Source organism: Phaseolus vulgaris, chromosome 10 (genome assembly GCF_051622355.1).
Source record: "Phaseolus vulgaris cultivar YP4 chromosome 10, ASM5162235v1, whole genome shotgun sequence".
NCBI lineage: Eukaryota > Viridiplantae > Streptophyta > Magnoliopsida > Fabales > Fabaceae > Phaseolus > Phaseolus vulgaris.
Genome location: NC_143507.1, coordinates 8,252,762 through 8,269,721, shown reverse-complemented (window position 1 = coordinate 8,269,721; position 16,960 = coordinate 8,252,762). Strand labels below are relative to the sequence as shown.

Here is a 16,960-nt window from a genome sequence, read left to right as displayed (position 1 = left end):
ACGTATTAATTTGTATTATCTTTTTCTAATAGTATGTCATTCATGCTTGTAGGGTATTTGTCGTAGAATTACTGAGACATTGCAACCATTACTTGATCATGACGATGTCGTGGAGGGCAGCCCTGTTTGGGAAGGCATACAAGCAGCCATTATGTTAGCACGAGGAGCGACTGATGAAAGAGCTGTTTATGTCAGGAGACATGCACGTAGGAATGATTGATTAGGATTTCTTTTGATGTCAGATGTATTAGGATTTCAATATGGATTTCTTTTGATGTTAGATGTAATTGAACCTTATCGGATTTTGTAATTGAACCTTATCTTTTGATGTATTAGTAAACTCCTCTTTGCCTTACGAATTTTTTCATCCGCAGACAAAAATGTAGCTTCCGGATATTTTTATCCGTAGTGTAATGTTTGAGTTCCGGATTTTAATATCCGCAGGCACTTCACTGAATTACAAATGTACTGGAAATGTACATTCAATTACGCTAAACATCCCTAAACCTAAATTACGCTATTACAAATGTTATGATTACAAATATCGTCTAATGGACATTAGTTGGGTATAAACTTGTATCCGGCTAGTGTAGTATGTTGACCAAGTTTGGGCCGCCGGATAACGATGTGATGCCCACAATATATTCGTAGGTGGAATTGGACAACCATCTTTGAGCTTGACCTATAAAGGTAATAAATATAAGGTACATAAATCTTAATTTACCACATAAATCTTGATTGGTTTAGTTTGTACCTGCACAAAATGATTTCCGTAGACATGCCCAATTGCAATGATTCGGTGATTACGGAAGTTACTTGGTGCTTGGGTTCTTAAAGGAAAAATACTCAGTGATTGTAACATGGACAAAGAAACAAGAATGACATTATACCGATTTGCAATAACATATCGCATGTCTGGAATTGTCATCCACTTATCTGTTCCTGCCTGCAAGTACAATTGAGAAACAAAGTTAAATTAAGAAATGCAATGTAAAAATGAAAAGGTCTTAGTGATTGGTACCATAGCCATGTGCTCCACTAGAAGTGAGTTCTTCAAGTATTCATATCTATGATCACCACCAAAGAGTTGAACATATTCTTGTCTCCATTCACTTGGTTCTTTTAACAAATTCATTCGAACAACAGCCCATGACTCCTCTCCCATTCCCAAGTGGGCAGCAACAGCACGGTAGCCACAATGGCCATCAGCCTTAACGTCAACAATACATGGATGATACCCTATAGGGAACTGATCAAGGAAAGGAATACATTTTCTTGTTACAATTTCTGGTAAGCTTTCTTCATTAGATTTTTTGCTTGCACAACTATCATGTTGTGAGTGTAAGAAATCCACATGTTCAAAATAAGAAAGGATTCGCTTAGTTGATCTCATGAATTTGGTAGGACGAGACATCTTTACAGCACCTTTTGTTTTCACCTTATGATCTGGTGCGTAAATAGATGTCTTCTCTGGAAAGGCAATCTCCTGCAATTTACTTTTGATGTTAACCTTACCTGCAACATCCAACTCTTTAAACCGCTTTGCGATGACCTCAAACTCTTTATTAATTGACAACTCAGATGAAGATTGTTCAGTTGCAATGTCTTCAAAGCTTAAACAAGTCCACATCACATGTACTAATTTAAGTGGTATGCTACCAACACCAAATGAAGCCAATTAACATGCACAAGGAAGACCATGAGTACTTCTAAGACTACATCCACACCTACTTTTATCAAACCCCACTGATTTAACCCTATCAAGCTCTTCCGAAATAAGGTTCAAAGCATATTTAGACATAAAACCTAACAATTTTTTGTAAGCTGTAACCTTAAACCGATGTCCAACCACATGCAAACTCTTTTGGAATGAAGCTTTGATTGCATTATGTTGTAAAATAATCATCTTATTGATGGAATCCCAGCAGAAACATAAATCCCCCATCAAATTCTGAAGAACTCTCTTTAGGCTCCAGTGTGCTGCCTCAACTCTGTTACTTGTTGTATTTCCTAAGTGCATCACCTTATCTATCCATGCCTTGACAAATTTTTCTTTATGTGGACGTAACCATGTATCCATCACATAATCAACAAATATAGGCCATGGAGAACAGACAACTTGAAGAGCATTCACACGATCTTCAAAGGCCTCAACAATATCACAATCCACAACAGATCCCCACACTTCCATTACTTGATCTCATGCCTCTCTTGGATGCACCAACATTTTACATTTTGCTTTCACATTTTTATCAATGTGAAACCGACAAAGCAAATTATAAGCTTCAGGAAACACCATTCTAATTGCATTCATTAAGGCAACATCTCTATCACATACCACCACCCTAGGGCATGAATCAACTCTAAAAAACAACCCTTTAAGTCTGTCAAGGGCCCAAAAAAAATTATTTTCCTTTTTTGCTGCTAGTAAACAAAATGCAACGGAGAAAGTCAAACCTGTAGACGTAATCCCAACAACCTCAAGTAACGGCATCCTATACTTGTTCGTCTTGTACGTACTATCCATTAATATGACAATATTAAATGAGTTCACCAATTTTACTGAATCTGAGTGTGTCCAAAATATATCTTGCACAACATTAGCGACCTCATCACACCTACACCAATGTACGTACCTGTCTCGCTCTAGTAACAACATCAGTTGTTGCATTTTTGTTCTATGACCTCGTTGGGATCTTCGGTGAACAATGATTGCATTATAAACCTGCTTAATCGTTGTCACATTCTTCTCATTTCTCTCTTTCATGGTTAGTAAAATATTTCTTGGCTTCACCGAAGTTTTAGTCATATCCTCAACCATAACCTTTTCCTCTATACTTAACCTTCCAGCATACGGATAACCCACCATTGTCTCTGCCAAGTCATGATTGTGAGAACCACAAATTAATTCAACCATCCACCCTTCACCACCTTTGACTGGTTTGCCTCGCAATCTGAAAGGACACTCACACTTCCTACTTCCAGTTCGACTGACATCTACTTCTTTTTTATACCGTCTGTATTTACCTCCTCCCTCACAACCTAACAATACATAGGTCATCCTTCCTCGTTGGCCCGTCCATGTATCTGACCTTAATATAACAATAACAAACTCATAACTATAGCCAGCACTTCTCGCCCACTCTAACAGCTCATCTCGATCACGAAATACCTACAATAACATATGCAAAATTTAAAAATAATTCATAAAAAAAACATTCACAACCCAACATTGACCATACCTTATTTGTAGAAAATGCCTCACTACATTCATGTGCCCTGTGTTCATTATCTAATGCATTATAACTTATTGACTGCTCCAGATCAACATCATCTAATCCATCCCACACATCAATCTCCCCTAAAATTCCCATGTATGACTCTGTTATATCCATTCGGCTGTTGAAAAAAATGAACACTTAGCTACCGGAAAAATAAATCCATAACCAAAAAAATAGCAACAATTAGCTTCCGGATATAAATATCCGGATTGCATAAACTACTTCCGGATATTTAAATCCGTAAGGCAATGATGATCTGCGGATATCAGTGTCCGGAAGCAACGATCCACTGTTCCGGATATTAATATCCGTATTGAAATTTTTGACTTTCGGATATTAATATCCGTAAGGCAATGATGATCTGTGGATATCAGTGTCCGGAAGCAACGATCCACTGTTCTGGATATTAATATCCGTATTGAAAATTTTGACTTCCGGATATTAATATCCGTAAGCAAAAAAGCATAATTCTGGATTCCGATATTCAAGACCAGCTGAGTCGAACAGAAACAAAAAATGAACGAAAATGATTACTTACTAACTTGGCAAACGAAGTTTACACTGAACGAAGCAAAACAATGAATGTAACCTCCTCTTTTGCAGCTCAAAGCAAAGCTTCACAAACCATGAACTTCCTCTTCCTCACCATTCAATGTTTTCAAAAATGAAGAAGACAAGGGCATAGTAGGATTTTTAAAAATATGTCGGGTGCCAGTCACAATTGATCGGGTGCAGGAAACAATTGCCAAATGCGAATGGTTAGGTCACCAACATATGTCTACCTAGACCCAAGCCCACTACTTGAGGCCCAAATTGCTAAACTATTACAAGTACTACTACTTTCATAGTTTCTTCATATAACATATAGTTATAATGTATTAACTCGAATACTTTTGCGAAAAAAAAAATCCTTTGGAAACATGTAAAAGACCTTCCAGATTAGTGTTTCATAGGTTCTGAAATTTTTATAAAAAAATCCATTTTAAATTTATTGTTTCTAGAAACCTATAGTTGTAATTTTTAAGTAGTAGTATTTTACGAATTAAATAATTTAGAATTATTTTTCTAAAATTATTAAAATCTAAAATATTTTTAGATTATACAATCTAAAATTATATTCTGAATTAAGTAATAATATAGTTTTAAATTGCGTAATTCAAAATATTCTAAAGTTTCTGAATACATAAATATCTTGAATTACTTAATGTAAATATAGTTTTATATTGATTACGAAGGTGTTATGAAAAAGACACTTTAATCATTCTTTCTAAATTATGATTTGGTATGGAGTGAAAAATATGTGCCTTACTACATTTATAATATCCTTCTAAACCGTTTATTTTAAGAGAAAATTCTTGAAAAAAAAAATGAAGAGATGTATAATGGAAAACAAAGAGAAAATTTATAAAAAATTATACTTATATGAGGATGAGAAGTTAGAAACTAAAAAAAATAAAAACAGGAATTATAAAACACTTTCTAATTAATTTTACTGATGGTTAATCTAAAAATTACTTCCTAAGTAAATTTGTAGTATAGTGAATGTAGAAAATTCTGATAAAATTTTAAAAAATTAGCGAAGACATTGGAAATTAGTTTCCTAAAAGATTGCTCTAAAATTATTTTTGATAATTTTCAATACGACAAATCTAAAACAATTTTTATATAAAGAATTATAAACACTAAAATAATCATCAAATAGAGAAAAAAAATAATTCTTTAATATATTGATTACATTAATTATTATTTTAAATATTATTAATATCTAAAATATTTTTATTATTAATAAAAATTTATAAACTAGTTTCTAAATTAATATTTAATTAGTTAATTAATATATAGTTAGACACCAAGGTTGGTAACTACAACTTTGATGAGATATCAAATTAAAAATTAGTTTATAAATTTTTATTCATGATAAAAACTACTTAGACATCAATAATTTTTTAATTTATAAAATAATATTTAATTTAATTAAAATAGTAATTAATTAATTTTATTTTTAAAATAATTTTTTTAGTAAAAGATTGAATATTGACACTATAGATCGATTGACAAATATTACTCTAGAAAATACTTGAATGATAAAATGTTTTCTATGTCTGATATATAACTACGCATATAAAATATCTATAAAAAAAATTAAAAAAAGTCACATATTATAACAATTTTTATAAAATTCAATATACATTTTGGATGTATAATGTACCAGCCACTTGCGTATAATAAATGAATGATAGGTTAGTACATATCCTATTCAAAAATGTGATGAGTATCCAATGCACATCGTTATACCTTGTTTGGATCAATTGGAAAAATGAAAAGCTCGATTGTGAAAGGCAAAATCAAGTTTCCCACATTATTATACATTTCAGTTTAGATGAAAATTTGTGTTTAATATTTACTGTGGTAAAACTTTATTGAATCATAATCGCAGATATGATTAATCTCAAATTTAATAAAAAAAATCATGATAGAAAAAAAATCAAATATCACTAAAATAATTATCAAATGAAAATTAATTTAAAAAAAAATAATTAATTATTGAACTGACTAATTAAATATTATTTTAGAAATTAAAAAATTATTGATATTTAAAATATTTTTATTATTAATAAAATTTATAAATTAGTTTTTAAATTGATATTTAATTAATTACTAAAATTTTAGATACTTTAAATATCAATTTAAAATCTAATTTATAAATTTTATTATTAATAATAAAAATTATTTTAAATAGTAATATTTTTTAATTTCTACCATAATATTTAATACATTGAGGATGTGAGTAAGGATTTAAACATGATAATGTTTTAGTTGATATTGTATTTAGTGTTGCAAAGAAATATCTTCATCTTGATGATAGTGTCACAATGTATTTTGAAGAAGACATCAAATTAACTACATTGGAAGAAAACATCAAATTAACTAAGTCAACTCTAATGCGACATTAAATGTTATCTTTTTAAAAAAGTTAAGAAAACATAAAATTATTTTAAAGTTTTAAATTTTTTTTGCCTTAGCCAAACTAACTATTGTTAAGTTTTTAAATAAATAAATATTTGTGTTAATGTTAGATTAGTGTCGACTTAATTCTAATATAGTCTACTTAATATTGAATGCTAATAAAGTCGACTTAGCTAACTCTTATGCTATACTAACTATTTTTAATTAATAACTAAAAATATTTATATTAGTATTAGTCGATATTAACTAAAATAAATCTTAAAAAAGAATAAGCTTAATGCCAAGTAAGTGGAAACTAATTTTAAATTTATCTTCTTATTTATTTAAGTTAGTGTTGATCATGCTAATGCTAATGTAATATATTTTTATTGGAGCTTTCTCTGCATTCCTTGAAGTTCAAAATGCTCTGGTTGCTAAGTTTTATGGTGTTATACATGCTATGGAGGAAGCTCAAAAGATGTGGCTTACTAATGTCTGGTTGGAATGTGATTCTGCTTTGGTTTGTGTTGTATTTACTGTTAGGACAAATATTCCTTGGATGCTTCAGAATCGATGGAATACTTGTCTTAATTATTGTAGAAAAATCAAGTTTAGGGTTACTCATATTTTTCATGAAGGGAATGCATTCACTGATAAGTTGGCTAATTTAAGATTTATTCATAAAGAATCATTTCATTGGTATAATAGGCTTCCATCTAGTCTGTTCTTAGAATTCTTTATGAATAAGTATAGTCTGCCTATGTATCGTTTTTGTTAACATATGAATTTTGGCCTAGTCCTCCCATATTTTTGTATTTTTTATTTTTTTAATAATATTTTTTTCATGTGATGGATGATTGTTGTTACTTGATGTGTCAGCCTAGCTGAGATGCCAAGTAGCATAGTGATGCCTAACATGAAAATATTTTTATATTATATATATATAATATTTTTAATATTATTTAAGTAAGTATTGACTAAGCTGACACAAATTTATATGTTATTTATTTGTAAGTTTTTGTAGTAACAAAACAAAACTATATATTATTTTTAGTCCAATGACCCATATTTAATGATAAATCTCATCATTCACATTTTTTCTCTCTCACTTTCTATATAAATTCATTTGCACTCATATCTTCCATCCACACTCATAAATTTCCTCTCACTCATCTCCTTCATTCACACACATCTCCTCCCTTTAGAGACATCTCCTTCATCCACATTCATCTCCTTTTTTTTATAAAAGCTCTCAGACCTCATTATGAAACTTGACATCTCAGCTAGGTTGATACCTCAAGTAACAACAATCACCTGCCACCACATGAAAATAATATTATTAAAAGAAAAAAAAAAGAAATACAAGCAAATATTGGGCGAGTAAACCAAAACCCATATATTAACAAAAATGGTACATATGTAAGATATACCTATTAATAAAGAACTCTAAGAAAAGACTAGATGGAAGCCTATTATACCAATGAAAATACTCTTTATGAATAAAACCTAAATTAACAAGCTTATCAGCACATGCATTCCCTTCACGAAAAATGTGAGAAATCTTAAACTTGATTTTCCCACAGTAGTTAAGGCAAGTGTTCCACCTATTACAAAGCATCTAAGGAACATTATTCCTAGCATTAAATGCAACACAAACCAGGGGAAAATCACATTCAAGTCATGAACTAGTAAACCCATCTTTTGAGCTTGTTTAATATCATGTATAACTCCATAAAACTCAGCAACCAAAGTAGTCTGGACACCAAGAAAAGCAGAGAAACCACCAATAAAGTCCCCCATACTCCCACATAAAATACCACCACAAGTAGCAAAATCAAGAGAACCCCTAGCAACACCATCAATGTTTATTTTAACACAATCTGGAGAAGGAAACTCCCATCTAACAGGAAGAGGAGATGGAACTTTACCACTACGAGTATTAATACAAAAAAAAATTAAGCACATTGAAATTAAACATATCATTTCACATAGAACTTTTAAACGAATTACCCACTGAACAAATGAGATCTTTAATGACCGAAATGACCCTAGAAATATCAATTTTAACCTGAAATCTAGCATAATTCCTCATACGCCATATCATCCAAATAGAAAAAGTTACCACAACAAGTTTAATCAAATTAACTAAAGTACTACCATCACTCTTAATAAGAGAAAGGAGATCATCCATATAACAAAAATGAGAAGTAAGAAAAATTTGTTGAACCAAACTCCAAATATGCATAGCATTAGGACATTCAAAAAATAAATGTTGAATAGATTCCTCCTACTTTTCACAAAGCATACACATAGAACATATATGCAAACCTTTATGTTGAATGTGTTGATCTATAGGTAGTCGTCCATGAAAAACTTTTAAGAGAACTAGAGTTTTAAAAGGATGTATATATGATTCTAAAACCTTAACTTGGTCAAAAATGGGAAGCATCTTAATAATTTTATATGTGAGAAATTGATATAAATGATTTTTATACGGGCGTCAATATCAATCAAAGGACACAATATTGTCATACTAATCAAAATACAAAAGAATAAGAAAGATGAACCTCAATCCCTATTTTTCCAATTGAAGCAACAAACTTTTTGACCTGTTTTCTTATTAATCATTGTCATCATAACAACTCTCAACAAATTTTTATTATATAGTGAATCTTTTACTTGATTATTCAATTATTCTTTGTGGACTCAATATCCGTCCTTAGGGACAAATTATTACTTCTGACAACGCGGTGCACTTGCCGTAAAAATCATCACATTCCAAAAAAAAAAACCTTCATGGTGACTTTTTGGATGGAACTGCCTTAGCAGTTGTTTTGGATTTATCAGCCCCTTTAAGTGGTCTCCCTAGTTTTCTAATGGTGCAAACAATATCCTCCCCAGTATCACTAGCATTCTCCTCCGTCTCACTATGATCCGCCCAAAATTTAGATACCACATGATTTTCAACAAATATATGCTCATTATTAAAGTCACCAATTGGAGTCGAAACAACTGGCTTAACAATAGTAGGACCACCTGCCTCATCTGCAGTTTTCAAACCATCAAGGGATGAAAAATGATTTTGCAGAGCCAACGCAAGTGATTGTGCAGTCATAGGAAAACTCTCCCTTGGCGAAGATGGAACAACAACCTTATCAGACATACCAGCACAGGATTAACATCAATAAGAGCCATAACTACCTGTGAATCTACTACAATTTGTGATTCCAAAACCTTGATTTGCGTAACGACTTGTGTATCTATTGCAATTGTTGATTCTAAAACTTTAACTTGGTCAAAAATGGGGCTTGATAAATTCTATCGAGGTGAGGACCTATCATGATTCGATGCATCCTCCAAGAGAGGCATATCTGCAAAAATATCCTCAACTCCATCTGCTTTATCGGAATCAAGTTGATCCAGTTGTATCCCAACTTTAGTACCACCAGAGACGTCAGTTGTCAAATTACCAAAAGAGCCATCAAAGAACTTATGTTGCGGAGCAGTCATTGCAATAGGATTTTTCTTCTGATACTCTTTATGTTGTTTAAGAACCACTGGGTCCCCCACAACCTTCCCCTATTCTCTATCATTTTCAAGAATTTTCTTGGTCTGAGAAGACTTATGTTGAGGACCAACAACATGATCTTGAGCATTAAACACACGACACTGAGCAAGATCATGCCCAATCATCTTACAATGAGAGCAAAATGGAGGGAGTCACTCATATTCCACATCCACTATAAATGCAAATTTTGAACATTAAACCAATAGTTGATTAGGAAGAGGGGACAAAAGACAAAGGGGTACCAATGTCTCTAGTAATAAATAATATAGCTCGCGGTCTCCAATATTTTAAAGGAAAATGGTAAATTCTAACCCAAGCTTGGGTTTTGGTGCTTTTCATAGTAGATGGAACAAAATCCTTTGTCCAAGCAAACAATCTCAATAAACCAGAAGATAACTGCCAAGAGCCAACCCCAATAACCCACCTCATATCTTCTAAAGAAGAAAACTCAAACTCATAGAAACTCTTGCCAAGAGGTGTAGCTTTCCATGGTCCGAGCATTTTCCACAAGTTGCACCTTTTTGGTTAAATCCAAGTGTGTGAGGGGTGTATCCCCCTTAGATAAAATAATCTTCCCATTTAGATGATTCTTACAATCTTCAAGACCCGCCAAGTAATCTTCCTCTTCAATGCAGACAACAACCAAGTAGCCACCACCGACCCACGAAGCACCCCAACCTGCAACAACACCACCACTGCATGCCCTGTGCCTTCCTAAACAATCACCGTCCACCACCCCAGCGGGACCTAAAGCACAAGGAGTCATTGTCACCACACACACCCCTATAACCTAGCAACAATCTAAAATAGAATCAAATAGCATTTCCGAAAACGCGTGGTTTGATCTCGGAGATGCCACTTCCGACCAGTGGCGAGTGAGCATTGAGAAAATCCTAACACTTCAGAAAAAGAGAAGGGTCACTCGAAAATATATCATCCACATTCATCTCCTTTATTAATTATATTTTTTATTTATATTTTATTTTGTTGAAGATGAAAGTCTTATACGATATTTTTTTTTAAATTATTGTCATTAGTGTTGATTAAACAAATACAAATTAAATTAATAAAAGACAAGTTTGCAAGAAGTAATAACTAAGATATATATATATATATATATATATATATAAAATGTACATAAAAATATAATATTCTATTGTAATGAAATATATTATGTACTAGTAATGTGTGTGTATTTTGTATAAAATATTATGTACTAGTAGTATATGCATAGCAAAAGAGGTTGACACTTGTGGGATCTCTCTTTACTCTTCCCCAATTCAAAACTTTTTTTCTTTCACATCATATTCCAAATCTGTTTTTCTTCCGTAAAGTTGGGAATAAATTTTTGTTGTTCATTGATAAACCAAAAACGGATACAATATTTTAAGCCCTGAGTATTATTTTATGTGTTATTCATTAATTATATTTAAAATTCACCTTAGTGTAACATATATATTTTATTTTATTAAAATTAAATATATTTTTCATTTCTGTGTTCTAAAGTGAATTTAATTTTTATCTTTATTCAAACTTTATACCTCTTCAATACTTATAATAAAAAAATTATTAAAATAAAATATTATTAATATTTTTTTAACATAATAAACAAATTTTTAATATAAACTATACTATAATATTACAACATTTACTATATAATACTATTTTAACATCTTAGATTACACTAAAAAATCGTTTAACACATAAATATTAATAATAATTTATTTTAATAATCTTTTTACTATAAATATTTAATATATCTAAAATTTTGAACTAGAGTTAACAATTAATTTTACCTTGAAAGTGTATGACAAACAAACATATTTCTATATTTTATTAAATACTAGGTTTTGTTCATAACCTCTGACTGGAATAATTTGTGAGTAGCATTATTTATGCATAGTGTCGTAAACTGCATAAGCACTTATTACTTTGTCTACACTAATTTATTATTATTATTATTATTTTATACGATCTCACCAGTATCAAAATTAGAACACCGTTTACTTTAATGAAGGCATTTATAGAACCTAGAACTAAAATAGGACTCATAAACGGTCATTTTCATTATTTATTTATTTTTTTCAGCAAGAAAAAATATTATATATACACAAAACACATTAGGGTTGTTTGATCTTGTTTACCAAACCAAAGTTTTATAATTATCATAATTATAAAAAATATTGTTTAAAATTAAATGTCATGATCAATCGATAAAAATAATAATAAAACCATAATAATATGATCATAAAATGAAAAATCTTACATAATTATAAAGAAGTTAATTAGACGTTACATTGTATATGCTAATTATAGAATTTACGAAGTATTTATAAAAAAATAAAATTAATAATAGAAATAAATAAATAAATAAATAAAATTATATTAACTTGTGTCTACACTCAGACAACCTAATATTTCAGAACGTATGAAAATAACAATTAAAAAATTTAAGATTTTAATTAAAATTAAAAATTAAAAAGTTACCAATTTAAAAACTATTTAACAATAATATAAATTAATTTAGAAACCAAATTTCTTTTTAGTTTCTAAAATGTTCTCTAATTTAATTTCTATTGCAACTAATTATTTTGATTTATACCAATTGGTTTCTATTTCATGATTTTCTTCTAGAGATATTGAAATATTTATTATTATATAAATTACTTTTAATTAGTTTGACAGCTGTAGTGCGAGACATTTATTTATAATTGTAATATGGCACCATGTAAGTTTTAAAATTACTCTAATTTAATAAAAAAAATCCAGTAGTATATGATATGATTGTTCATATAAACTAAAAAAAATAATCAAATAAAAAATAATTAGTTGTTATATTAACTAAATTGGATATCATTTTAGTGATTAAAAAAATTGATTTTTAAATTAGTTTCTGTTATTGATAAATAGTTTTTAAATTGGTATTTAATTAGTCATCAAGGTTTTAACTACCAATTATTTAGATTTTAAATTTGGTAGCAAAAACATTAGTCGCTAATTAGATATCAATTTAGAAACTATTTAACAATAATAAAAACTAATTTAGAAATCATTTTTTTTCTAAAATGGTCTCCAATTTAGTCAAATATAATAATTAATTATTTTTTTATCTCTAAAATTAATTTTTATTTAATAAATTTTTTTTTTCAGGTTTCATATATTTTCCTTTTATTTGCATATTACCTCAAATTTGGAGAATGTATGGTCAATAGGTTGTAGTTCTTCGACAATCAACAACAAATCAATAATAACATTAACTGGTCAAATGTTTTTTTTTTCTCTTTGATGCCACCAATTTATTCACGAACTTGCTTTCCTTTTTGAAATTGTTGAAGATGATGATAAGTAGCTTCTATAATAAGGTCTGTGGAAGGAGAGATTGAAGGAGATGAGTATCTCCAATAATGAAAGTGTTGAAGGACTTGACTCATTGGAGAAGGAAAGGTAATAATGTCACACATTGACACTTCATGACCAAGGATCTTAACAAAAGCATAGTTTGGATAAGGAAACTGTCATAAAGAGTAGAGACATTGTGTTTAGAGAGTGTTACTATGTTAATTATAGACATAACCAACCCAAAAAGTTTTCACCTTTTAAATCTTATAGATATATGTTAGTTCTCCAATGAATATAAAAAATTAATAACTCAACCATTTTTTCTTATTAGTTCTCTAATAAATATAAAAAATTAATAACTCAACCATTTCTTCCTATGAAGTTACTAGTCATGCAACAACTTTTATTTTCTTAATAATGATCTCTTTGATATATTCTTATTATTATATTTTCTTTCTTACTAGTTGCTTTTATTTAAGGTGACAAAACGAGTTGGTCTAATCCATTTTAGTCTGATTTGTTACTAATCCGTTAAAAACGAGTTAGTGAGTTGGATTGGGCTGACATATCTAATTAAACAAGTTTAATGTCTAACAAAACAAAGTAAATATTAACAACACTTCAATGAACCAAATGAATATAAAGAAATTAATGTAAATAAAGTTTCATAAGTATAACATCTCTATTAAAAAATAAAAAATAAAGACGAACGAGTTATCGGGTTGACCTGCCTGTCCTGTTGTAGTTTAATGGGTTGACGAGTTAAACGGACTTGATCAATACAGATTAATGACGTATTCAAAAGATTAACTCGAGTCACTTAAATGATAATAAGTTGATGGATCCGTCACCTATCGAACCTGAACTACTATAATGTCCCTATTTTTACTTATTAGAACATCATTGTAAGAAGAGTGGTGCATTGTATAAGTGATGCATTATAATGTCCCCAAATTACTCCACATCCTGATTCAGCCATCACATTGCATGAAGGAAGCATTGCATTAAAATAATGATGTGTGTCTCTCTGCAAAATTAAAATCTTGGAAGCATGTTAGTGGGAACAAAAATGTTGTTTGAAAGAGAATTAATCTATTATAGTTTATATTGAGCATGCGAGATTTGCGGATTTTAATCAAGTAATGATGCACGCGCTCATGATGTACACCACAAGACAACGTCAATACTATAATATTACATACAACACTTCTCAAATTAAACTTTCTCTAATCATATCAACCAAAAACCTAATTCGAATGCTTTCAACACTCATAGTTTATATTTTATATTTCATTGAGAAGAAAATATTCATATTGAAAAATAAATACTTTATACTAAAGGATATTTAAGAAACAAAAATGATTTAATGCTTATAAATCTAAAAGTTATCACAACACTTATAAATGAAGATTAGGGTAGTTTCCAATAGGTTTATAAAGTTGAAGATTGATTAAGAACAAAAGTTATATACACATATAATATATTCTTGAATTAAAGATAATGAGAAGTAATGGGTGCATTATATAAGTATTATGGAATGTATTTGTTGCCTTGTTTCTTGGGTTTGCACGTTTCTTAACACTTGGACCATTCTCTTTAATCATATATAAAACTAGGTTATTAATTTATGTGGATTGAAAGAGGATACTTGATGCACCAAGTTATGCATTTTTTTGTAAAGTACTTATCTGTTATAGGAAACATATATAATGATTGGGATCATCTTGCACTTAACCTTTTTCTCATTCCTTTTGACTTTCCATTCTAAAAACAAAATTCTTCCCTTGTTGGTTAATTAAGGGTACCCACTAAACTGAGGTAATTAAGCCTTAATTAAGGTTGGTGTTTAGTGTAACTCTCTTAATAATAATGGCCATAACATTTAATTAATTAATTAAGGGTGTGTAATTTGTGTAAAAGTTGTTTCGGAAAAGGAATAAAAAGTCTTGTTGGCCTAAAACCCTCAACGCATTTACTCTTCTCATCCAATTTCATTCACATTCACTCTTCAACATTGAATTCCTTAACCCTCTGGCTCACGTGTCGGTCACGTGAGGTGTTCTCATCAAACACTCACCAAAACACAACAGCGACAATTAACACAACCATTTTCATGCACTGCGCAAACACACACTCTCTTTCAATCTCTCTTCTTAACACTAAACCGAACAAACCGAATGGCTTCTCCGCCACCGTTAACGCTAAACGTCGTCGGATCAGACACGGACACCGCGTTCCCAACCGTCGCTTCCAGTTCTCTAACGCCTCCGTCACCGCGCCGTTCGTCTCCGTTACAGAGCCTCAGTCCCAGCATTCTCATTATCGTTACGGTCCTCGCCGTCACCGTTATTGTTTCTCTCGCGCTTTGCTTCCTCCTCCGCCACCTCAACCGCCGCTGCCTCCGCCGCTTCTCCTCCTCCACCGCCGCGCCCTCCGCATCCGCCTCTGCCACGCCGATATTCTCCTCCAGCCGCCGCATCTCGCCGGAGATTGTGCACTCCTCGTCGGCCGCCGCCGCCTCTGTCATCGACACGCTGCCGCTCTTCACGTTCTCCTCCGTCACGCGCCGCTCCGCCTCCGCTGCCGCCGACTGCGCGGTCTGCCTCTCTAAGTTCCACCACCACGACCTCCTCCGACTCCTCCCTCTCTGCTGCCACGCCTTCCACGCCGAGTGCATCGACACCTGGCTCCAGTCCAACCTCTCGTGTCCGCTCTGCCGCTCTCCCATCGCCGCCGCGGAATCCGACCTCGCGAAAATCCTCCGCCCGCCGTCCTCAGCCGCCGGCAGCAGCGACAGCTTCCGCCTCGAGTTAGGCAATATCAGCCGCCGTGGCGCCGAAGGCGCCCCAGCCGCTCGCAGCGATTCACGCTCCCGGTCCTATTCCATTGGTTCGTTCGAGTATTTGGTGGACGATGACTCCGAGGTTGCGTTCAGCCACGCCCGCCGGAGAAGCGAGGACGATGCGAAAGAGTTTCCGGCGGCGGAGGCTCAGACTCCGGCGAATCATAACGAGGCGAGTCTGGCCGGCGAGGTTGCCGGCGTTAGGAGCTGGCTTAAGGACTACATGGATAGGTTTTCCGCTTCCATCTCGTCGCGAACGGCGTCGTTTCGAAGCTCTGGAAGGTTCTTCAGCGGTGGCGGGAGCAGTCGGCGAAGCGACGTCGTTCCAGTGGTTGCTGCGGAATACGACTTGGAAGGGAACCGAATTGGCGAAGAAATCAGCGAAATGTTTCGTTGGCTTTCAGGGGTATGATTCGTAAATAAGATGAACAGTTAGGAGATACTATATTTTTAAATATTTTGATTAATTTTTTCTTAAAATCATTCCAAATATTCCTTGCTCATTTCCCTTCCATTTCAATATTCCCCTCTTTCATTTGTTTTGGGCATTGCAATAAAGTTAATGTAACTAGATATGTATACACATGAATCTCTGTAGATAGCATGATTTGGACATAAAAATTTCATCATTCAATTGTTCTAGAAACATATATTCACTATGATCATCATTTTAATTATGAGATGAAAAGTTGCAAATGATTTTCATCATGAATCAATGTAGCCAATTTATATTTGTGATCATATCATTTTGAGATAAAAAAAAGATGGAAATGATATTTTATGAATGGCAAAATAATTCATCAAAGTGGTTAATTTGTGTATTTTCCATTCAGAACTGGGTAGAGATTAATAATATTATTAAGTGTAATAAATTATAATGTTTTCTTATTTAAATATCAGTTTAATGTCTTTCTAATTGTTCAAAAAACATTTACAACAATGAAAAAGTCAAATATGCATGCATTGTTTTAAAAAGTTTAATTT

The 16,960-nt window shown here is 31.9% G+C and overlaps 2 protein-coding genes across 2 annotated transcripts; one reads left to right on the top strand and one right to left on the bottom strand.

Annotated features, from left to right (window-relative positions):
- Positions 1 to 535: 535 nt before the first annotated feature.
- On the bottom strand, positions 536 to 2,191 carry LOC137813315 (uncharacterized). The gene is made up of 4 exons (XM_068615456.1): positions 1,728 to 2,191; positions 1,022 to 1,613; positions 755 to 946; positions 536 to 682 (listed from the first exon to the last, which is right to left on the bottom strand). The coding sequence occupies exons 1-4, from the start codon at positions 2,189 to 2,191 to the stop codon at positions 536 to 538; spliced, it is 1,395 nt and encodes a 464-aa protein (XP_068471557.1).
- A 12,930-nt stretch (positions 2,192 to 15,121) lies between these two features.
- On the top strand, positions 15,122 to 16,688 carry ATL4 (TOXICOS EN LEVADURA 4). Its single transcript, XM_068623320.2, has one exon. The coding sequence runs from the start codon at positions 15,312 to 15,314 to the stop codon at positions 16,386 to 16,388; it is 1,077 nt and encodes a 358-aa protein (XP_068479421.1). The 5' UTR covers positions 15,122 to 15,311; the 3' UTR covers positions 16,389 to 16,688.
- The last annotated feature ends 272 nt before the right edge of the window (positions 16,689 to 16,960 follow it).

What these genes read in the sequence shown, in the direction of transcription:
- LOC137813315 (XM_068615456.1), bottom strand. Translation starts at nt 2,191, where the DNA reads ATGGAAGTGTGGGGATCTGTTGTGGATTGTGATATTGTTGAGGCCTTT. An exon ending in GTGGGGTTTGATAAAAGTAG is followed by an intron (nt 1,614 to 1,727) that starts GTGTGGATGTAG and finishes GACTTGTTTAAG; the next exon opens with CTTTGAAGACATTGCAACTG. An exon ending in TAGTGGAGCACATGGCTATG is followed by an intron (nt 947 to 1,021) that starts GTACCAATCACT and finishes TTGTACTTGCAG; the next exon opens with GCAGGAACAGATAAGTGGAT.
- ATL4 (XM_068623320.2), top strand. Translation starts at nt 15,312, where the DNA reads ATGGCTTCTCCGCCACCGTTAACGCTAAACGTCGTCGGATCAGACACG.